The sequence below is a fragment of the Eucalyptus grandis genome, chromosome 2 (assembly GCF_016545825.1).
Source record: "Eucalyptus grandis isolate ANBG69807.140 chromosome 2, ASM1654582v1, whole genome shotgun sequence".
Taxonomy (NCBI): Eukaryota; Viridiplantae; Streptophyta; class Magnoliopsida; order Myrtales; family Myrtaceae; genus Eucalyptus; species Eucalyptus grandis.
The window spans coordinates 48,074,268-48,098,759 of record NC_052613.1 but is presented as its reverse complement, the minus strand read 5'-3'; the positions used below and the strand labels follow the sequence as shown (position 1 = coordinate 48,098,759).

Here is a 24,492-nt window from a genome sequence, read left to right as displayed (position 1 = left end):
GAAGACTTCCCTATAATAGTTATCTACGTGTGAATCTACTCATGTATATAGGCCGTTCTCTTTTTCGGCCAACCAATATGTTGATGTGTCGTGTTGGATATTTTTAATGGGGTACGAAACAATGGATAAACTATTCAATATAATGCGCAAGCCAGATTGACATTAATGCTTTATTACCATGTCCATACCTTCAGCACTCAAATAAGTAATATCTCAACATATATGACTGCTTACTTGAAGTTGCATTCACGTGTGTGCAAAGTATGTGACAAGAGGCTGCATGGATAATCTAACCATCAACACCAGGAGCAGAACTGCCGCTGCTACCCCACTTTTGAGTCACAGAAACTGGAGAATGGGTCAACTGCATATTCTTCAGTAGCTGGGAATCGTCGTAATGCGAAGGAGATGGAGCAAGGACACCTTCACCCTCATCCGCATAAGCAAATATGTCTGCGGCATTCTCATTGCATGCGATCGCCTTCAGTTCCTCCAAAACCTCATCCATTGGAGGTCTCATTTCCTTATCCTGTTGCAAGCACAGGAAAGCTAACTCGGCCACCGAAGTCGTCATCCTATTGATTTTGCTATCTGACTCAAATCCTAGATTTGGGTCGATCAATTTACCAAACGCGAAGTTTTGAATCTTGTTAATAGCAAAGTCGGCCAAATTAATCTCATCCCTTTCTCTGCTTATGTCCACAGCTGGCTTGGATGATACAAGCTCGATCAGAACAACTCCAAAGCTATAGACATCACTCTTTTCCGTGAGCTGGTAGCACCGATGGTACTCAGGGTCCACATAACCTGGAGTCCCTTGAGGAGCTGTTGAGATATGAGAGACATCGTTGGGGAATAGCCTCGAAAGCCCAAAATCCGCAACTTTAACCCCAAAATTCTTGTCGAGAAGGATGTTATTTGTTTTCACATCACGGTGGACAGTGTCAGAAGCGTGGAGGTAAGCCAATGCAGTAGCAGTCTCTATGGCTATGCCCATACGGATTTTCCAAGGCAATGTAGTTGCTAGCTGGCCATGGATATGATCGGCAACAGTGCCATTGGAGATGTACTCATAGACAAGTAGAAGCTCGTGGCTGTGGCGAGAAGTGCAACCGTACAGAGACACAAGGTTTTTGTGTTGCAAACGGGTTAGGATCTCTACCTCATTCATGAACTGCTTTACCCTCCGATAGTTATGCTCGTATAGGCGCTTCACTGCTACTTCCCGCCCATCTCGAATTTTTCCTGTTAAGAACATTGTAGAAAATGTCTTTCAGTTGAAGATCCCTTGGAGAAATAGGGAAGGAACTTTTTCTCACCGTAATAAACAGTTCCAAAACCTCCTTCTCCTAGTTCATTGGAAGCAGCGAAGTTGTTTGTGGCTTCTTCAAGTTCGGTACTGTTGAAAATGGGGACTTCAAAGGAGACATTGCACTCTTCCATGTCTGAATTGGACTGAGGATGAGAGGTGCTGTGTCTCAAACAGGACTTCAAAGAAGCATTCTTCCTCTTCAAGTAGATCATATAGGACAACAGGATGATGGCCAAGCTTCCGATTCCAATACCTGATGCACCAGGAGATAATTAACCAGTGTCCTATGCAGCAAAATGCTTTTAACTTTAATGTCGTTTCCTAGGACATATGGATTATGTTGGCTGGAAGCATGGACAGATAGTTGAGATCCTAAGACGAAGTAAGAAGATTTTACTATAGCCAACTTTGATTTGATCAGCATTGTTTGATTGGTTTGCAGTAAAAACCAGAAAGGATACTTCTGCAGTAAGTTGAACCTGTTTTTTTTTTTTTTTTTGTTTTATCATGTCAAGCGGGGAACAGATTGTCCTAGTTATACTTTGATTTGTTCAGGTTAGCGAAGGCAATGTGATAGCAGACAAGAAACTAAGAAAAAGGAAGTCACCTAGTCCTATCTTCCACCGCAAACTCCCTTTTCCTGCATCAAAGTTGAAAAAGCAGATTGGTCAACTGAGGGAAAGGATGCCAATATAGCCTCCATAGAGTTCATAAATCAACTTTACATACTTGGACGAATAGAGAATAATAAAAGGGAGAATAGCCACAACCAGTACTTTCATCCGAATCTTATTTGATATAAAATTGATGCACAACCTATCGGAAGGTGAATGGCAGAGCAAGTTCAAAATATAAAGTGGGGTAACTTATGTTTGCCATTTATAATGAGGTGTGTCAACTACTTGTGCATTTTATTGGCAAACAAGAGTCCTATATATTCATCTTCCTGAAATGAGAAGTCGGTTTAATTGTCATAAGATCTCTATTCTAAAGGTTCTGCTAAAGTATTTATGAGGTTTGCACAAATGCAAAAAGATAGCATAGAAAGATGACGTGAACACCGATTGTGTATTATCCCACCCGAGGAAAGCCGAAATAGGAAGTGGAAACTGATAGGTTGAATGTGAGAAATGCACATGGAGCTATGGCGTGTGATTTCTATGGTTAAGCACAATAGTATCCGTTCTCTCAAGTCATACTGTTAGGAAAGATGCCTATAATATTTTGAGGATGTCAAAACATTTTAGGTATACAAACATGTGCAATTGAGTGTGCAGAAGACACTAGTAAATATTCATATGAAGATGGTGTTAGCAATAGGACATCTAAGAGTGTAGAACGACTTTTGCTTTAAAAGATAAACAAGCTATTGGACGTGAGATATGGCAATAACTGGATGGACATTGCAAATGGCGAACAGCCTATTAGATGAGGAATATGTCAATGTTCAAAAGGACCTTGTGAATGGTAAATAAACCATAGGACGTGTGATCATAAAAAAGTTTTGGATGGACAAATGGAAGATGAACTAACCAAATGACATGAAGACGTTGACAAGCTTGGTTGGACCTTGCAAGCCTTGAACAAATTAGAGGGCAAGCAGTGGTTGAAGAGTTTTGATAGACCAAACAAAAAGTGAATAGTCTACACAACAAAAGGACTTCAGTATGCTTGAAAGTGCCCGAAAGTTGTAAGCAAACAAGCTTCGGCACATAGAAACTTGGACCTCACTTCAATAGGTGTTCTCGCTATAGACGGAGTATTGGTTCTACTGCAAGCCTATACAATCATGAAGGGAAGATGTTGACTCTTTATCAATGTAATTTAAATTCATATTAGTGTTATACAAATGATCTTAGGTATTGGAATCCACAAAAAAAGTGGACTAGAGAAGATCAAAACAGTTTACTATATTTTTGCAGGCAACAAATGATGATGGGAGCTGCAGAAGCAAAAGCGACTACTTTGGGAAACTCTCTCAATCAAAGCTGCTCGTAGGATTTTAATTTCAAATGGTCTTTCGAGATCTCATGGCTGTAAACTCAAATAATGGAGTTGGGCAAAATGAACAAGAGTCTATGCTTTGAGTGTTCATCTTCTTGTTGTTCTTGTGTGTAAAAGATGAGTAAATCTAATTGCATTTTTCTGTAGGAGTCTGAGCATCAGTAATTAGAGAATAGAGTGTGAAGTGTAGTGCAGATTGCTTGTATTTGTAGAAGCAGAGCTACAAGTAGAAGAAACATCTTCAGATGCCAAAATATCTCAGGGATTACATAATAAATTCCAGCGTTGATTTGTGTTGCTAGAGTTGGGAGAGTGGAGTAGGCCAGTTGAATATGCTAAGTGGATAGGCCAAAGGGAGATGACACGATTAATAATGCTCATTTTCCTCGTAACACTCAATAAAATTGTATCATCGTAATAACCATGTTCTATTCAGGGAAGAGAATGGTTTATGACGAATTTATTGCATGAACCGTTAATTCCTAATTCCAAAACCTTACCGCCGCCACTATAGCAGTCCCTGGGATGAATTGTTCCATGTGGGCAATAGCACCGAAAGTTCGTGTCTTGTGATCGTCCACATCGGCCTCCACTTTTTTCACAACCAGTACAACTGGTTGATAAATCCCACTTTAACTGGAACCCTTTTTGCAACAACTCCCTATAGTTGACATCTTTGATAGTTTGATTCGAGATATTTTCCTCCAGTTGTACTGGTACCACTGCAAATGACCGGCAGGAACCACCTTGTCGATAGAAGGTGCAGTTTGGAATCAACGCGACAGAGGCGTTGTATGTGGCGTTAGAAGTACAATTCACAGAGGATGTATGGAAGGGAAAAGAAGGGTCGGTGCAGTTATAGAAGAATAAAAGTTTAGGATGACGGGAAACACTGTCCTGTAGGAAAACGTTATCGGGAAGCAAGGGGAAGGGGCGAGGAGCAAAGCAGGAAGTATCCCTTGGGCTTACTAATTCGATGGAACTCTCGTTGTAGGAGATGCTTTTAACTGCGTAGCTCCCATACGTAGCCTTTTTTCCTCGACAAGTTATCTCAAATCCAGGGTAACCGCATAAATTGCTTCCTTCTCCAAGAATATAAAAGGGATAGCTTAGGTTGAAATCATCAGTGCCACAGTTGCGGGGTTCGCAAGCTTCATATGATGATGACTCGACGTGCTCTTCTAAGATGGCAATGAAGAAGATGTGCAATGCAATGCAAATTACCTCTTGTGCGGAAGCACAGTGTAGACCCATCCCAGGATTTCAATATGGTTCTAGCTTGGAAATGAGAATTTTCTTTCCTTTTAATTATTGAAATCAAAGCTAAAGAACGGAATGGAATAGTATGAAGAAGAAGAAGAAGAAAGAAGGGAAAGTTGTTTGATTCCTCATATGAAAGTGAAACGAAAGCCCTTGTTATTGACAATTCTTTTGACTGGTCAAGTAAGATCAGCTGCTTAAACACGGCAGTTGACTTTAAACACGGCAGTTGACTTGGAAAGAGGACTGGAAGACTAGAACAAAAGACTTTTGAGAAGAGTCAGGTAGGGACATTCAAGGGAGCAATGCCGTCCATCACTTTTGCCTCTTTGATGATGATAGGTTGGTGAAATGTGTAGACTTAGTGAACTTGCACAAATCTTGCCCCCATTGACAAGTCATTCCGAGAGTTGACTCCTTTTTTTCATGCATCTCCTCAAGTTGGATCCTTTACAAGAGGATTGATGGGTTAAAAAAAAAAAGGGAAAGTTTTATCCCCTGTTTGCTTATTAAGATTAAACCAAATAAGCAAATTTAGAAAAATAAGTTTAAGAAAAAAACAAAATCAGTAGGTCTTTGACAATTAGGCGTTTCTGTTGGATCACTTGAGTGTTATAATTTATATATATTACTTACTTAATTGCTATAATTTTTTTTCGATCACTTAAGTGTCATATAACTTTTTATTTTTATTTTTATCAATTACTTGAATGTTTAAATGTTTTAAAAACGTTTATCACGTGCTATGCCACATCAGATTTCCGACACTTGGGTGAACATTTTTTTTTAAAGTTTTAGCACTCTAGTGATCAATCGAAAGTTATGGTGAATTTTTTAGAACTTAATTGCTAAAATGTTCTACGTCAAATTTCCAATACTTAGATGAATATTTTTAAAAGTTTTAGCATTCAAGTAATCGATCAAAATTATTTTTGAAAAGTTATGTCACTCAAGTGATCGGAAATAAATTATAATATTTAAATGAATGTCGTATAAAAATTATGATTTAGTGCTGTCCGTATCTCCACTTATTAGGTTCAGTACTTGGGCTTATTAGTTCCAAGCCTCTGAAACCTTGGCAAGGTATTCTACCCAATATTCTCAGTCGAGGCCCATTCACAGCTATCAATTTGCCCGAAAAGTTTGCAGTCTGTGAGGGAACCCACGAGAAAAAGTCTAATTGAAACTCATGATAATGCCTAGTGTGGAATTCATTTTGTTGGCCCAATTAAGTAAAAGAAGGGAAAAGCCCGTCCCTCTTCTCGCTGCCTGCTACCGCTGAGAATTTCTTCACAACTACTCTCCTGACGTTATTAGCCATCGTCGCCTGTCGTTTCTGGGCATTCCGGATTTGCGCCTTTCCCGCTCTGCTTCTCCCTGTTCCACGGCCGGGAAATTCGTGGAAGTTATCTCGCGTTTATATCTTCAATTTAACTTCCGATCCTTAGTGGTAATATTTCTGGAAAAGTCTTTGCTTGGATTTTCTCACTGTTGGGAGATAGAAATTAAGCTTCATGCAAGCACAGAAAAGCTAACTCGGCCACCGAAGTTGTCATCTTATTGATTTTGCTATCTGACTCAAATCCTAGATTTGGGCCGATCAATTCACCATAATTGCATTTCTGAATCTTGTTAATAGTGAAGTCAGCCAAATTAATCTCGTCCCTTTCTCTGCTTAGGTCCACAGCTGGCTTGGATGATACAAGCTCGATCAAAACAACCCCGAAGCTATAGACATCACTCTTCTTTGTGAGCTGGCAGCACCAACGGTACTTGGGATCCACATAACCTGGAGTCCCTTGAGGAGCTCTTGAGATATAAGAGACATCATTGGGGAGCAGCCTTGAAAGCCCAAAATGTGCAACTTTAACCTCAAAATTCTTGTCGAGAAGGATGTTATTTGTTTTCACATCACGATGGACAATGTCAGAAGCGTGGAGGTAAGCCAATGCAGTAGCAGTCTCTATGGCTATGCCCATTTGGATTTGCCAAGGCAATGTAGAAGAAGAGTTTGCTCTCTGGCCGTGGATATGATCGGCAACAGTGCCATTGGAGATGTACTCATAGAAAAGTAGAAGCTCACGGCTGTGGCGAGGAGTGCAACCATACAGAGACACAAGGTTTTTGTGTTGCAAACTGGTTAGGATCTCTACCTCATTCATGAACTGCTTTACCCTTCGGTAGTTACGTTCATATAGGCGCTTTACTGCTACTTCCTGCCCATCCCAAAGTTTTCCTGTTAAGAACATTGTAGAAAATGTCTTTCAATTGAGGATCGCTTGGAGGAATAGTGAAAGAACATTTTCTCACCGTGGTGAACAGTTCCAAAACCTCCGTCTCCGAGTTCATCGGAAGCAGAGAAGCTATTTGTGGCATCTTCAAGTTCGGTACGGTTGAAAATGGGAACTTAAAAATAGACATTGCTCTCTTCCATGTCTGAATTGGACTGAGGATATGAGGCGCCGTTCTTCAAATGGAAATTCAAAGAAGCATTCATCATCTTCAAGTGGATCATGTAGGACAAGAAGATGATGACCAAGCTTCCGATTCCAATACCTGATGCACCAGGAGATAATTGACCTGTTTCCCATATAGGAAAATGCTTTTGACTTTTGTGTCGTTTCCTAGGACATATGGATTATGTTGGCTGGAAGCGTGGACCGAAAGTTGAGCTCTTATGATGAAGTAAGAAGATTTTGGTACAACCAACTTTGATTTGATCAGCATTGTTTGATTGGTTTGCAGTAGAAACCAGAAAGGATACTTCTGTAGTAAGATGATCCTGTTTCTTTTGTTTTATCATGTCAACTGGCGAGCAGATTGTCCTAGTTATACTTTGGTTTGTTCAGGTCAGCAGAGCCAATATGATAACTAGAAAAAAAGGAAATTACCTAGTCCATCCACCAACGTCCTTTTCCTGCATCAAAGTTGAGAAAACAGATAGGTCAATTGAGGGAAAGGATGTCAAAATAGCATCCATAGGGTTCATAGATCAGCTTCGCATACTCGGATGAATAGAGAATATAAAGGGAAAAAATTGCCACAGCCTGTACTTTCATCCGAATCCTATTTCATATAAAATTAACGCACAACCTGAGAATGGCAGCAAGTTCCAAATATTATGAGTAACTTATATTTGCCATTAAAAATGAGGTGTGTCAACGATTTGTGCAATTTATTGGTGAACAGGAGTCCTATATATTTATCTCACTGAAATGAGAAGTCAGTTTCCCTATTATAAAATGCCAATTCTAAAGTAGGAATCTGCAAAAGTATTCATGAGGGTGCACCATGCAAAATGGTAACTTAGCATAGAAAGAAAACTTGTATACCGATTAGGTATTATCTCACCGAAGGAGATCCAAAATGGGAAGTGGAAACTGATAGGTTAAAAGTGAGAGATGCACATAAGAGCTTAGGCATGGATCTCTATGGTTAAGTGGAATTGGATCCGCTCTTTCAAGTCATAATGTTAGGAAACATTTCTAGGATATTTTGAGGATTACAAAAAAAGTATACTAGCATGTGAAATTGAGTGTGCAGAAGATATCTTCTCTATATACATTTTTATGAAGATGGTGTGAGCAATAAGACATCTAAGGGTGTAGAACGGCTTTTGTTTTGTAGCAGGTGACCAAGTTATTGGACATGAGATATGTTGATGAGTGGATGACACTGCAAATTGTGAACAAATAATTAAACAAGGTATATGTCGATGTTCAAAAGGACCAAGTGGATGGTGAACAAACTGAAGGACGTATCATCATAAAAATTGTTCAGATGAACTAATAGAATGTGAAAGAACTAGAGGACAAGAAAACATCAATAAGCTTGGATGGACTTTGCGAATGGTGAACAAATTAGAGGGCGTGTAATCATTGAAGATTTTGGATGGACCAAGTAGAAGTTGAATGGTATACAGAACATTATGATGTCGATTCGCTCGAAGGTAGCTATTGGAAGGAGAACAAGCTTGGGTATGTGGAAGCTTGGATGGACCTGACTACAGAAGTTGCTCTCACTACAGATGGACTAGTGGTTCTACTACAAGCGTCTGAAATTCTAGAGAGAAGATACAGACTCTCTATCAATTTGATCTATATTCGAATTGGTGTTCTATGGCTGGTCTTAGGTATTGGAATCCCAAAACCGAGCTAGAGAATATCATAACAGTTTACCATATTTGGGCATGCAACCGCTGCAGAAGCAGAATTGACTATTTTGAGAAATTGTCTCCGTAAACCTACATAGTGAGGTTTTGAGACTGTAGATGGCGCACCAATGGCCACTCGTGGCATTGGAATTCCAAAATGGTCGTAACAAAGTTAGGGGAAACGAAAAAAGGGATAATTGCACAATGATCTCTAAACTTTGACCAAACGTGCAGTGTTCCTTAACTTATAATAAATGTTCAATTTAGTTCTTAAAGTACATGAAAATGTTCAATATCATTCTTCCATTCATTCAAGTTTAGGCATACTATTAAATAATTGCATATAGTCCAATAACTATATTGAATATATACTAAAAGTTCATGGATCACATTAAATATATTAAAAGTTTAATAACGACTTGCACATTCAATTATAGTTCAGGGACTATATTAAATAAATTGAAAGTCCAAAGATCACATTATATATCGAGTTAAAATTTAAGGATTATTTATATCATTTTCCTTTTAAAAAAAGGAGCTGCTTTGAGTGTCCATCATCTTGCCGTTTTTGTTTGTCGAAGCTGTTAAATGAGAATTCTATTTCTTTGTAGAAATTTGAGTGTATGTAATTAGAGAATAGAATGTTAAGTGTTGCAAGGATTGCTTGTATCTGTAGAAGCAGAGCTATAAAAAGATGGAGATCGTAACATCTCAAGGATTACACAGTGAATTCCAGCCTTAATTTGGCTTTTGGAACTGAGAGTGGAGTAGCCCACGAGTAAACCGGAAAAGAGAGATGATCCAATTGATAAAGCACGGCGTGCATGACTTTTGTTTATAAGATTCGTACCATCATAATATCCACATGCTGTTCAGTGTTCAAGGAAGAGAATAATCTATGATGAACTTATTGCATGAACCGTTAATTCATAACTTTAAAAACCTTATCACCGCCGCTATTGCAGTCCTTGGGATGACTGAATCCATGTGGGCAATAGCACAGAAAGTCCATGTCTCGTAATCGTCCACATCGGCCTCCACTTTCTTGACAACCAATACAGCTATTTTTAGTTAGTAAATCCCATCTTAATCGGAACCCTTTCTCCAACAACTCCCTGTAGTCGACATCTTCGATAGTTTTGATTAGAGAGCCCTCCCTCCGGTTCTACTGGTACCTACGTAAAGAACCGGCAGAATCCACTTTGTGGATGAGGAAACGTCGCATTAAAAAGTAAAGCAACGGAGCCGTTGTATCTGACGTTAGAAGTACAATTCGGAGGGGATGTTGGGAAGGGAAAAGAAGCGTTCGTGCAGTCATAGAAGAACCGTAGTCTATAAAGAGAACCGCAATTCTTTAGGAAGACGTTTTGGGGAAGAAAAGCGAAGGAACGAGGACCAAAGCAAGAAGTATTCCATTGGCTTACTAAATCGATGGAACTCTCATTGTAGGAGATGCTTTTAACTGAGTAGGGACCATATATAGTTTTTTTTACTTCACAAGTGATGTCAAATCCAGGATAACCGCATAATTCTCTTCCTCCTCTGGAACATAAAATGGATAATTTATGTTCGAACGGTGATTGCCCCCACAATTGCGGCTTTGCTGACTTCATATGATACTTCATCTTATCACGATGCGACATGATCCTCTAAGATGGTAATGAAGAAGATGTAGAACATTGTGCAAACTAAACCTCGTGTGTAAGTGCAGTGTAGACTCATCTCGGCATTTTGATTTGACTTTAGTCTAGAACTTATGGAGTTTCTTTTTTTCTTTTCTTTTGGATATCGATGTTATGGAATGGGATCAAGTAGAGCGTATGGAGTTTATTTTTTATTTTTTATTTTCTTTGGGATATAGATGCTATGTGATTCCTGACGTGAAAGTGAAAAGAAGGCCCTTGTTATTGGAAATGGAAGAAACTGTGTGATTTTTGACGTGAAAGCGAAAAGAAGGCCCTTGTTATTGGAAATTCCCACTTAAACACGGTGGTTGACTTGGAAAGGGGACAAGAAGACTAGAACAAAAGACTTTTGAGGAGCCAGTCACCCATCACTTTACCTCTTTGATGATGATAGGTCGGTCAAATGTGTAGACTTAGTAAACTTGCACAAATCTTGCCCCCGTTAACAAGTTATTCCTACAGTTGACTACTGTTTTCATATATCCCCTCAAGTTGGATCATTTACAAGAGGATAATTAAAAAAAAAAAAAGATCTGGAAACTTTTATCCCTTGTTATGCTTATTAAAATCAAACCAAATAAGCAAAATTAGAAAAATGAATTCAAGGAAAAAAAATCAGTGGGTCTTTCACAATTAGAGGCCTCTGTTTGAAATTTAATTTCAAAGAAATAGTGGCAAGAGTTAGGTCCAGGAGCAGTAGGAAATTCCAAAAAGGTAAATCCTTAGTACAATGATCATGAACAACAAGAACTACTGACCTATCCTAAAAATTTTCTCGAGAAGGTTTTGTTGACATATAAATTTTAGTTGACAATTCAAGTATTCATTTTTGTAAAAGTAAACAATAAAAAAAATAGCAAGTTAATATCAAAATTAAATGAATAAATAAATAGAAAACAATGAAAATGAGAGGAAAAGTGATAAAAACGAGGTTTTCTTTTTCAGCACAGGCTCTTGAACCTTTTGAATAAACCTTAGCCCATAAAAAAACATTTGGATCCGATTTGTGCAATTCATTTATTAGATTCCGCATTTGGGCTTATTAATGCCAAGCCTATGAGACCTAGGCAAGACGTTCCGCCCATTATTCTCAGTGGTGGCCCATTCACCCATCAATTCGACCCTCATTTTTTTCTCTCACGTTCGTTCTTGAACGAGCAAGGATGAGACCACGCCGGCGGGCGCGAGAAGGAATGCTGAGCGAAGGAACATGGGGAAGGTTCCACAATAGTCAGTGCTCCGTTCCTTTGCAGAGACTGAGAGCTTCGAGCGGTTTTCAACCTCGCTCGTCCAAAGATTGCTTTCAGATTCCAATTCTGATTACCCTTATCGCCGCTCGTAGCTGCATGCTCCCGCTGAGAATTCCTTCACTTCTACTCTCCTGACGTTATTAGCCTTCGTCGCTGTCGGATTTGCACCTTTCCTGCTCTGCCCCTCCCTGTTTCACGACCGGGAAATTCGCGGAAGTTATCTCGCGTTTATATCTTCAATTTAACTTCCGATCCTCGGTGGTGAAATTTCTGGGGAAGTCCTTGCTTGGATTTTCTCACTGTTCGGAGCTAGAAATTAAGCTTGATGAAGGGGAGTTAGATTTTTGTTACCATCGGTCATAGTTTTAGAATGAAAACAGATACTGAGACCTCATACATCGTCAATCTAAAATCTGATATATGATCGAGGCTGAGATGATGACGTATGTAAGTGCTTACTGCGATGGAATGAAATGGACCGTTACCCTAACTCGTATATAAATTAAGCAACTAAACCCCCCACCATATGTTCGACAAAATAACCAAATTGAGTCTGTATAGATTAGTCCTTGATACTAACCTGTTTGAGTGTATAATGATATGTCGCACATGATCACAAACAATGTTTTCTACCGTATTTTATCTCGCCGGACCAAACCCAAACAATTTCTTCTTCTTCTTTTTTCGTTTATCATGTTTGCTCGGAGTTTATACCTCTTCCTGTTGTGTTCAATGACAGTCATCGGCGAGGTACCGTTCAAAATTAACAGTCCAGGATTAATTTCTAAGCTCAATTGTCCCGGTTTGTTTATCACATCCTTTTACCTAATCATGTCTCTGTTTTTGTTCTCTACGTTTGTGGAGATTGTGGCCTACCTATGTCGTTGACCGTGACAACTCTGATTTAACTAACCCAAGATATCATTCAATTTGACCCGTCCCACGTCGAGCCTTAGGGTTTTCTCCTTTGGTGTATAGGCAGATATTGTCTCAGGAGGTGTTGGTGTTCTAGCATGGGTTTGCTTAATTTTGGAGTTCGAAAGCAAAGGTTGCCATTGTGTCAAAAGGCATCACCTATGAGTTAATTTTAGTTTTCACATATATATTTCAGAATAGCTTTCCTCTTATTCGGTGCACGATTCGATTCATTCCTGCCCCATTCACCATTCTAAATACCTGCTAGGAATTGTTACTTGTCTAGCTTCTCTAGCCCTAGTGACAATCCCCACCCTCATCAGATCAGGTTGTTATAGGCACATTAACTTTCACATGGACACCTACTAGAGGGGGTCCTGATTTGATAACAAAAGATGTCACTCCTCGAATCCTACAAGAATAGAGGTATGGCATGGTCGTCCTTCCATTTAAAGGGCACGGCCTTAAATGCAACTAAAGAACCTACTCCCAAAATCATACTCAAAATTTAACTTCCAAAAGTCCCCATCAAAAGCACTCTCGTACCATCACCACTAATCGAGGAACCTGAAAAATTTGGGAAGGAGAGAGGTGAACAATCACAATTCAATAAGTAGTACATATCTTATAAACAGATATTTGTTTCATTTCAACAAGCCTTATACAAATCGGAAATATTCATTAAAATCCACTATCTTAATACATATATCAATAGTCAAGTCCATCAGTTAATCTCTAGTAAAAATCATGTCAATGGTCAATTTCCAAACTTGTATCATATCATATCTTAAGACTTTAAAGGTGGCTCCCACGAGAGTTTGGTCAACGTACGTCGGTGACTGTGTGGTGGATGATGATGGAGGTTTGACAAGAAGTATAGGTTGGTTAATAGAGACGAATATATGTTCGTGCTTTGATGATTTGGCAGACGGATCTTCGATTATGAGGAAGACGATGAAGACAACAGTATAATGAGGTAATAGAGAAAAAGAAAAATAGGAAAAGAAAAAGAAAGCAAAGAAAAACGCACATTAGCGAGTATAAAACAAATAGGGCCTATCACGAAAAATACGCATACTATGGGATGAGTTCAATTTGTATTTAGAATTGGGCTTCGTATATTAATAATAACAAAAGGATTAGCGTCAGTTTGATGCAGTTGTGATAAAAATGAGCTTAAATGATTTGGTCTAAAAAATGTTAGAATTGGAGAGAGCTAAATATAAAAGCTAAAGTTATGCCCATTAGCCTAGACCTGAGAGATCAGAGCGTGGCCCATTTTTGAACCAGACCCAAGGACTCGGCCCGACTCCTAATTTTCAAGAATATAAGAATATAAAAATATTATAAGAAATTGAAAAATAAAAAAATATGGAAATTTGGTAAGAAAAATAGGCCTTGATAGTTAGATTTTAGTATTTGAATCAGTTTAGTTTTAGTTAGAGGGTACACCCAAGGTTCAGGAAAATTCGTGATTTTCTCTAGTTTTTTTTTTCCTCTAGTTTAGATATAGAAAAATTACTTGCTTTAGAAAATTGAATATGATTTGAAATTAGCTCAAGGGGTTTAACGCCGCAAGGCTTAATAACAAGGCTAGGGAATATATTTTGCTCGACTTGTACTGGGGTACTTTAATGTAATTTATCTCTTACTTGTCCTTTCATTATTAATTCTTACAAATTGATTGTGATGCTTTTATTGAATTGTGATTTGCCGGTTTTAGTTGAATGGGCAGGTTACGTTTTAGACCATAATAAATACAACAACATTGCATAGACACTTAGAGGACAAAAACCTTCAGATATGTAATTTAGTTAGAAGACTGCATGAATAGCTTAGTTGAACATTGGTTTCCAACTTGACATTAACTCTAAAGCTCGTCTTCCTTATTCATTTGGGAGGGCCATGATAGGTTTAAAGATTATAAAATTTTGTGTCCATTATAAACTATTCTAAAATATGAAATTGTTAGATGAGAGTATGGTTTGATATTTTAAATATTCTACCAGTCCCCTTCAATTGCAAGGTAAACTTTGGCCTAAAACTAAGCTTGAAAAGATTCAATAATAAAGGCAAATAAGGGGTTTGGAAAGATTTGAAGATTTTAGTACCATGTGAAACATTATGATTCTTAGATAAAGTTGTGATTTAATATTTAAATATTATCATATAAAATTTTGTGGAATTACCACAAATTCTTTTAAAAGTTTAAATTTGTAAAGTGGCTTGTCTCCAAATTGAACGTTAGAGCTTGGCTTTCTGCAAAAATCTTGGCTTATGGACAAGCCCCCGCTGTTTCTTGTACACGCAAGAGCCGTGTCTTTGACACTGAGACAATGCTGGTGAAACCAAGATGAAGAAAAACTAGAGTCTAAAGGTACTTGTCAAACTACAGGTTGGAACACCTGGAGTGCCATAACTTGGCACGGATGGACACTTAAGTACCATAATTTTGAAATGGTATACTTAAGTGTCAATATCAGAGTAAAATGGAACACTTAAGTGCCACTCCGGTGAAAATCCAGCCAAATGGCTTACGTGGCAACTTTCAATTTGGTCCAAAACGGCGTTGTTTTGCACGCCGATGTGGCGGAGAAAATGCAAAAACGACGTCGTTTCGTATCCGACGTGTAAATAATAATATAAAAATTAATTAAATTAGATTTAAACTTAATTTTATTTAAAATATTCAAAAAATAAAAAATTAACAAAAAATAAAAATAAAAAAATAAAAAAATGAAAAACAATTAAAAAATTTTTAAAAAGGGGAGGTTGAAGGAGGCGGGCTGAGGGCTGAGCCCTCGTCGGGGAAGGGCTGGCGACGGAGGGGGAAGGGTCGGCCGAGGTCGTCGGCCCCCGGCCGACAGAGACGAGGGCCGCGAGCCCTCGTCGAATTGCGGCGAGGGCCGCGACCCTCCCCACTCCGTCGCCGGCCCTTCCCAACGGAGGCGGGGAGGCGGCGAGGGCTCGCGACCCTCGCCCCATGCGAGCCCTCCCCCGATATGGGGCGGGGTTGCGGCCCGCGCCTAGATCCGGGGTGAGGGTCGCGGCCCTCCCTAGATCCGGCGAGGGCTTGCGGGCCCTCGCCACCTCCTCGCCGCCGCCGCCGGGAAGGCCCGGCAACGGAGTGGGGAGGGTCGGCCAGCCTCGCCGGCCCCAGGCTAGGGCTCGGCGAGGCCGGCGGACCGCGACCCCGCCGACCCTCTCCCCTCCGTCTCCGGCCCTTCCCAGTGACGGCGGGGAGGCGGTGGCGGCGAGGGCTCAGCCCTCAGCCACCCCCTTTTTTTTCAATTTTTTTTTAATTTTTTTGAATATTTGATATAAAATTAAGTTTAAATCTAATTTAATCAATTTTTATATTATTATTTACACGTCAGATACGAAAACGACGTCGTTTTTGCATTTTTTTTTTTCGTCCACGCGTGTGCAAAACGATGCCGTTTTGGACCAAACTCACTTGCCACGTAAGTCATTTAACCGGATTTTCGCCGGAATGGCACTTAAGTGTTCCATTTAACTTTGAAATTGGTACTCAAGTATACCATTTTGAAGTTATGTCACTTAAGTGTTATCCCGTGCCAAGTTATGGCACTTAGGCTATTCTTCTGCCCATCAAACTATGTAGGAGTCACGGTGGATTGAGATAAAAATGGATGATCGAGAACTAACAGGTCTATAAGGAAGGAGAGCAATGTTATGTAAATGCTAGAGCAGGACTTGTTTATTCAATTTAAAAATTCCTTAGGTAGGAGCTCAATTTAACTGGGATTCTTCTTGTTTACATTTCATTTATTTGTCAGGTAATTTAGCTTCCATACTTGGTCAAAGTTGAGACTCTTTTACTCATATGACGAACGTTATCAAGCTATATTCTTATTTGTCTTGAAAAATCAGTGCTTACTAAGAGCTTTTATTGGGAAAATATTCGATGTCTCAAATAGCACAACATCTATCTCATCAAAAAAATAAAAAAATAGAACAACAAGTAAAATTAAAGAAAACAAGATTTAGAATGAAGCCACAACAACTGAAATGTAATGTGCGAATTGAATTACAACTATAAAACTTTAGATGCCGTGACATACCAAGTACACGATAGATACTTCTAGCCTTTCGTTCCACTTGACCTATCAACAAGCTACTAATCCAACCTATACAGCTCTTTCCTGAAAGTGTCCGCCTTGGGAAATGATTGACTTTGGCATAATCGGTCAATTTTGTTGGCAGATAATTGTCAAAAAAATTCCTTGTACTTGGCTAATTCAAATCTAAAATTTTTAATTTTATCAATTTAATCTTAAATCTTTTGATGATTTTTTAATGAAGTTCGTCCAATCAATTTTGCCCAAAAAATTGTAATGTGATGATCCAATCAATGTCACTTGTATCATGTGACATAACCGGCATTACCGTGAATAGTTTTTTAAAATTTTTTAAAATTTTCATTTTTTTTTTTTTCCTTTCCTTTCCTTTTATTATTTCTCTCTTTTTTCTTATTTCCCCACTAGTTGTCGGTTGCCGGCCACAAGAGAGGACTGTGACACCCTCGTGCTTGCCCTCACCTCAATATAATGTTGGGAACATCTAATGAGGGCATCACAGCCCTTGCCTATAGCTAGTGACCTACACAGAAAACAGAAAATACAAAGAAAGAAAAGAGAAACAAATATATATATATAATTTACAAAATTCGTCTACGTTAGTACCAAATATCATGACTAGACAATACTGTTAGCAATTTTTACCAAAATTGATCATATGGATTACATTGGAAAATCATTGTAAGGTTTAGCATTAAATTGATAAAATTAAAAATTTAGGACTAAATCGGCGGTCGTATGATAAGTTTAGGAATTTTTGACCACTTTCCCTTTTTGTTGATGCACTAATAATTTGTTTCAAGAAGAAACACGCATGTTTATATAGTCTTCAGGTTGCTCATTAGATCAAGATGATCGTGGAAAAATAGTAATGAAATTAGTAAGTCTGTAACGAAACCAGAAACCAATGAAATTAAAAACATACTGAATTCTAGGTGGTCGTGCCATTATGTACATTCAGCTGCATAAGATGTAAATTCATGTTAAGATGCTTTATGCATGTAAACTTTGTTGGCTTTAGCGTTGGGCTTATAGTAATATTGAACATTAACATCAATCCATGACATCTTCCTTAATTCACAAAGCTAAATGTAGAAATTTTGTATATCACAATGTGTTTCCCAAATTATATCAAACTCTATTTTGTAAACCAAGATACATTTCATATACCATTTCATAAATCAAATAAAACTCTATCCCAATTACAAAATGGCTAAACTATACCCAAATGTTAACAAAATGACTCCTACGCGCTAACAACTCGCTTATCCGAAACGATTACTCAAACCTAAATAAACCTCACCCCAACAAAACCTTGCTTTAAAATGACTCTCGTCAAACCACAGCTCCACAATGCCATTATCCATCATTTTCATGAAATCTCAAAGCTTCACAACTCAAAAATCAGACTTCACGATTTGATTTTCACATAACTTTGAATATACAAACTCCGAAAACTACTTCAAATAAATGAACAGAGGGCGCGATCACTTATTGGACATTGAGATACGTAATTGATTCGGCTTGGTGAGGTCCTGTGGCATGTGCGCGCAAAACGCTTTTACTTCTCCCCTTTTCCTTTCTTTTCTTCCCTTCCTGGCGCGAGCTCTCGGTCTCCTTGTGCCGAGCGTGCCTTTTCTTTTCCCTTTTTGTTGACATTTCAACCCCCAAGGAAAATATTACAATATGCGTCATCCCTGGCCTGCGCATGACTTTTTGCTGGTCTATCCGAATGGCTCACGGGCAGGACGACAATCGCTAGAAGAGAATACGGGAAATTTTTTAAGATGTCTCATTGAGGATCGAGAGTGGTGACATTGCAAGGGAAGGTTGCAGCTAGTGGGATTTTGATGATTGCGACGAAACTATTAGGATGGGTGTTCTCTTTTCTAGGTACCTAATTCATGTTAAAACACCAAAATCATTTGGCCAAGTTAAAATTGAAATTATTAATTAATCGGAGATAACAAAATGGTTCCCTTCAATTAATGAATTCAAACCAATTGAAAGGAGTTGATAGACAAGTCACATTTATTGCCACTGTACAGATTTCCTCTTCAAAAATTATTTCTCCAATCCGTGTCAATTAAAGGGGGTCATGGAAAGAACATTAAGTTCTACCTACCATTGGACCCTCTATTCATTATTATCTTTATTTTGGTTACCACTTGTTGTATTTGATTTGGTATTGTGATCGAGCATGACTTTGAGAGTCACGATAATATTACTAAAGAACGTCTTTATTAGAATAATTTTTCTTTATACAACATTGAATTGAACCATAGACAAACTTGGATTTGCAATCTAAAGTATCCAATCTCCTCGTCCTGCAGAAAGGAAAAAGAGTGTGGACGGCTTAGTCCAAATGGACAGAACTTTGAATTGAACATCAATCATAATAGTTACCATCTTTCCCTTTTTCACCCCATGCTCACTTTAGCGAAGAGACCTGATATACATGTTGTCACATGGCAAGTCGCCATGGTTGTAAGCTTGAATGATTGTATCACAGAAGTTCAGTATAAGTCACGACCAACCACAGAGAAAGATGGTCTTTGAAGACTTCCCCATGATAGTTATCTATGTGTTTAATCTACTCATGTTTATAGGCCGTTCTTTTTTTCGGCCAACCAATATATTCATGTATCGTGTTGGATACTTTTTAAGGGGTAACGAAACAACAGATAAACTAAATAACCTATATATGGTTCAATATAATGCGCAAGCCAGATTGACATTAATGCTTTATTACCATGTCCATACCTTTAGCACTCAAATCAGTAATATCTCAACATATATGACTGCTCACTTGCAGTTGCATTGACGTGTGTGCAAAGCATGTGACAAGAGGCTACAGGGATCATCTAATCATCAACACCAGGAGCAGAACTGCCGCTGCTACCCCATTTTTGAGTCACAGAAACTGGAGAATGGGTCAACTGCATATTCTTCAGTAGCTGGGAATTGTCATAATCTGGGGAAGATGGAGCAAGGACACCTTCACCCTCATCCGCATAAGCAAATATGTCTGCAGTATTCTCATTGCATGCAATCGCCTTCAGTTCCTCCAAAACCTCATCCATTGGAGGTCTCATTTCCTTATCCTGTTGCAAGCACAGGAAAGCTAACTCGGCCACCGAAGTCATCATCCTATTGATTTCGCTATCTGACTCAAATCCTAGATTTGGGTCGATCATTTCACCAAACGCACATTTTTGAATCTTGTTAATAGCGAAGTCAGCCAAATTAATCTCGTGCCTTTCTCTGCTTATGTCCACAGCTGGCTTGGATGATACAAGCTCGATCAGAACAACTCCGAAGCTATAGACGTCACTCTTCTCAGTGAGCTGGTAGCACCGATGGTATTCAGGGTCCACATAACCTGGAGTCCCTTGAGGAGCTGTTGAGATATGAGAGACATCATTGGAGAATAGCCTCGAAAGCCCAAAATCTGCAACTTTAACCCCAAAATTCTTGTCGAGAAGAATGTCATTTGTTTTCACGTCACGGTGGACAATGTCAGAAGCGTGGAGGTAAGCCAATGCAGTAGCAGTCTCTATGGCTATGCCCATACGGATTTGCCAAGGCAATGTAGTAGAAGAGTTTGCTCGTTGGCCATGGATATGATCGGCAACAGTGCCATTCGAGATGTACTCATAGACAAGTAGAAACTCACGGCTATGGCGAGAAGTGCAACCGTACAGAGACACGAGGTTTTTGTGTTGCAAACGGGTTAGGATCGCTACCTCATTCATAAACTGCTTTACCCTACGATAGTTACGCTCGTATAGGCGCTTCACTGCTACTTCCCGCCCATCTCGAATTTTTCCTGTTAAGAACAATGTAAAATGTCTTTCTGTTGAAGATCCCTTGGAGGAATAGTGAAGAAACATTTTCTCACCGTAGTAGACAGTTCCAAATCCTCCGTCTCCTAGTTCATTGGAAGCAGCGAAGTTGTTTGTGGCTTCTTCAAGTTCGGTACTGTTGAAAATGGGGACTTCAAAGTAGACATTGCACTCTTCCATGTCTGAATTGGACTGAGGATCTGAGGTGCTGTTTCTCAAACGGGACTTCAAAGAAGCATTCTTCTTCTTCAAGTAGATCATATAGGACAACAGGATGATGGCCAAGCTTCCGATTCCAATACCTGATGCACCAGGAGATAATTAACCAGTGTCCTATGTAGGAAAATGCTTTTAACTTTTATGCCGTTTCCTAGGACATATGGATTATGTTGGCTGGAAGCATGGACGGATAGTTGAGATCTTAAGACGAAGTAAGAAGATTTTACTACAGCCGGCTTTGATTTGATCAGCATTGTTTGATTGGTTTGCAATAAAAACCAGAAAGGATACTTCTGCAATAAGGTGATCCTGTTTTTGTTGTTTTATCATGTCAAGCAGGGAGCAGATTGTCCTAGTTATACTTTGATTTGTTCACGTTAGCAAAGGCAATGTGATAGCAGACGAGAAACTAAGAAAAAGGCAGTCACCTAGTCCTATCTTCCACCGCAAACTCCCTTTTCTTGCATCAAAAAGCAGATTGGTCAACTGAGGGAAAGGATGCCAATATAGCCTCCATAGAGTTCATAAATCAACTTACATAGAGAATAATAAAAGGGAGAATAGCACAGTCTGTACTTTCTTCAGAATCCTATCTGATCTAAAATTGATGCACAACCTATCCCAACGTGAACAGCAGATCAAGTTCAAAATATAAAGTAGGGTAACTTATGTATGCCATTCATAATGAGGCGTGTCAACTACTTGAGCATTTTATTGGCACATAGAGTCCTATATATTCATCTTCCTGACATGAAAAAGTCAGTTCAATTGTCAAAAGATCTCCGTTCTAAAGGTTCTGCAAAAGTATTCATGAGGTTGCACCAATGCAAAATGATAACTTAGCATAGAAATAAAACATGTATGCTGATTGTGTATCATCCCATCCAAGGAAAGCCGAAATGAGTAGCGGAAACTGATAAGTTAAATGTGAGCAATGCCCATAGAGCTATGGCGTGGGATTTATATGATTAAGTGCAATTGTGTCCATTCTCTCAAGTCCAATTGTGTCCATTCTCTCTAGTCATTCTTTTAGGAAAGAGGCCTATAATATTTTGAGGAAGACAAAACATTTTAAGTATGCTAACATCTGCAATTGAGTGTGCAGACCATACTGGTAGATTCATATGAAGATGGTGTTAGCAATAGGACGTCTTAAGAGTGTAGAACAACTTTTGCTCTAAAAGATGAACAAACTATTGGACGTGATATATGTTGATAGCTGGATGCACGTTGCAAATGGCGAACAAGTCATTAGACAAGGAATATGTCGATGTTCAAAAGGATAAAATAGAGGACGTGTGATCGCCGAAAAGGATTGGAATAGACCAATAGAAGAGGAACAAAACAAATGACATGAAGTCGTCAATGACCTTGGTTGGACCATGCAAAACTTTTACAAACTAGAGGGCATGTGGTCGTCAAAGAGTTTTGATTGATGAAATAAAAAGTGAACAGTCTATAGAACATAAAGATGTCAATATGCTTGAAAGTGCGTAAATGTTGTAAGCAAATGATTTTGGGTGCATAGAAGCTCAGATGAACCTGAATGCACAAAGTGTTCTCGCTTATAGATGGAGTATTGGTTCTACTACAAGCCTCTACAATCATGAAGGGAAGACGTAGATTCTTTATCAATGTAATTTGAATTCAAATTGGTGGTGTACAAATGATCTTAGGTATTGGAATCCACAAAAAAGCGGACTAGAGAAGATCAAAACCGTTTACCATATTTGTGCATGCAACAGAGGATGACAGGCAGCTACAGAAGCAGAATCGACTACTTTGGGCAAATCTCTCCATGGAGCTACAAAGTGAGTTCTGCGATTGTAGATGACAGAATCAAGGCCACTCGTAGGATTTGAATTTCAAATGGTCATCTGAGATCTCATGGCTATAAATCAACCAGCCAAGTAGTAGGTTTGGGGGAAAATGATTAAGAGTCTATGCTCTGAGCGTTCATCCTCTTGTTGTTCTTGGGTGTAGCGTGTAACCCTAATTGTAATTTTTTTTTTTTTGTAGAAGTCTGAGGATTGTAATTAGAGAATAGAGTGTGAAGTATAGTGAAGATTCCTTGGATTTGTAAAAGTAGAGAGCTACAAGTAGAAGAAACATCTTTGATCACGGTAACATCTCGAGGATAACGTAGTGAATTCCAGCCTTGATTTGGGCTATTATAGTTGTATTAGAGTTGGGAGAGGATATAATTAGCAAAGCTAGGCGTGCATCGTCCTCCTAACACTTATAAAACTTGCATCGTCCTCCTAACATCTCAAGGATAACGTAGTGAATTCCAGCCTTGACTTGGCCTGAAGGGAGAAGATATAATTAGCAAAGCTAGGCGTGCATCGTCCTCCTAACACGTATAAAACTTGTATCAACGTAATAATAACCACATTCTGTTCAGGGAAGAGAATAAATTATGACAAACTTATTGCATAAACCGTTTATTCCTAATTCTAAAAACCTTACCACCACTGTTGCAGATCGAAGGATGATTGGTTCCATTTGGGCAATAGCACAGAAAGTCTGTGTCTTGTGATCGTCCACATCGGCCTCCGCTTTCTTGACAACCAGTACAACTCTTGTCAGTGAGTAAATCCCATTTTAACGGGAACCCGCTCTTCAACAATTCCGTGTAGTTGACATCTTTGATAGTTTGATCAGAGAACCCTCCCTTCAGTTCTACTGGTACCATTGACAATGACCCGCAGGGTTCACTTTGGGGATGGAAGGTGCCATTAGGGAGTAACGCAACAGATGAGTTGTATGTGGCGTTAGAAGGACAACTCACGGGATGTCGGGAAGGAAAAAGAAATAGGACCAGTGCAGTTACAGAAGAACTTGAGCATAGGATGAGTAGAAACACTGTTGTTTAGGAAGATGTTTGTGGGAGCGAAAGTCACAGGTTTAGGAACAAAGCAAGAAGTATCCAATTGGCTTACTAATTCGATGGAGCTCTCCTCATAAGAGATGTTTTTAACTGAGAAGTGAGCATACATAGGTTTTGTTCCTTCACAAGTGAAATCAAATCCGGGGTAACCGCATAAATCTCTTCCTTTTCCAGAAATATAAAAGGGATACGTTATATTCAGATGGTGGTTGCCCTCACAACTGCTGGGTTTGCACTCTTCATATGACACTTTAGCCAATGACGACATGATAGAATCTCCTAAGATGGAAATGAAGAAGATGCAGAAAGCCGTGCAACCTAAGCCTTGTGTGTGTGTGCAGCGTAGACCCATCCCAAGATTTCGATATGGTTCTAGGAAATTCATTTTTTTTTTTTTTTTTTTTTTTCCAGGGTATCAATGCTCTGGATGGAATGGGATGGCATGAAGAAGAAGAAGTTGTGTGATTCCTCACAAAAAAGCGAAAAGAACGCCCATTTCTTTGGAAACTCCTACTGATCTTGTGAGATTAGCTGCTTAAACACGACAGTTGACTTGGAAAAGAGGACAGGAAGACTAGAACAAGAGATTTTTGAGAAGAGCCAAGTAGCGACGTCCAAAGGAGGGAACAATGTCAGCCATCACTTTAACTCCTTCATATGATGATAGGTCGGTGAAATGTGGACACCTATGATTAGTGAACTTGCAAAGATCTAGCCCCGATTGATAAGTTATTCCAAGAGTTTACTCCTATTTTTATGTGTGCCCTCAAGTTGGATCCTTGACAAGAGGATAATGAACCAAAAAAAAAAAAACAGACTTTTATCCCATGCTATGCCTATTAAAATCAAACCAAATAAG

At 39.1% G+C, this 24,492-nt stretch overlaps 2 protein-coding genes across 2 annotated transcripts in view; both read right to left on the bottom strand.

Annotated features, from left to right (window-relative positions):
• Positions 1–133: 133 nt before the first annotated feature.
• LOC120286368 (LEAF RUST 10 DISEASE-RESISTANCE LOCUS RECEPTOR-LIKE PROTEIN KINASE-like 1.1) lies at positions 134–24,003 on the bottom strand. The gene is made up of 4 exons (XM_039307906.1): positions 23,213–24,003; positions 1,920–1,952; positions 1,320–1,565; positions 134–1,245 (listed from the first exon to the last, which is right to left on the bottom strand). The coding sequence occupies exons 1-4, from the start codon at positions 23,436–23,438 to the stop codon at positions 290–292; spliced, it is 1,461 nt and encodes a 486-aa protein (XP_039163840.1). The 5' UTR covers positions 23,439–24,003; the 3' UTR covers positions 134–289.
• The window catches only part of LOC104435472 (LEAF RUST 10 DISEASE-RESISTANCE LOCUS RECEPTOR-LIKE PROTEIN KINASE-like 1.1), a 92,031-nt gene continuing 86,926 nt past the window's right edge, over positions 19,388–24,492 (bottom strand). The window contains exons 3-4 of the mRNA XM_039307905.1: positions 20,581–20,826; positions 19,388–20,508 (exon numbers count right to left, since the gene is read on the bottom strand). Coding sequence (XP_039163839.1) covers positions 19,544–20,508; positions 20,581–20,826 — 1,211 coding nt within the window. The 3' untranslated portion in view covers positions 19,388–19,543. The remainder of the gene's footprint in view (positions 20,509–20,580; positions 20,827–24,492) is intronic.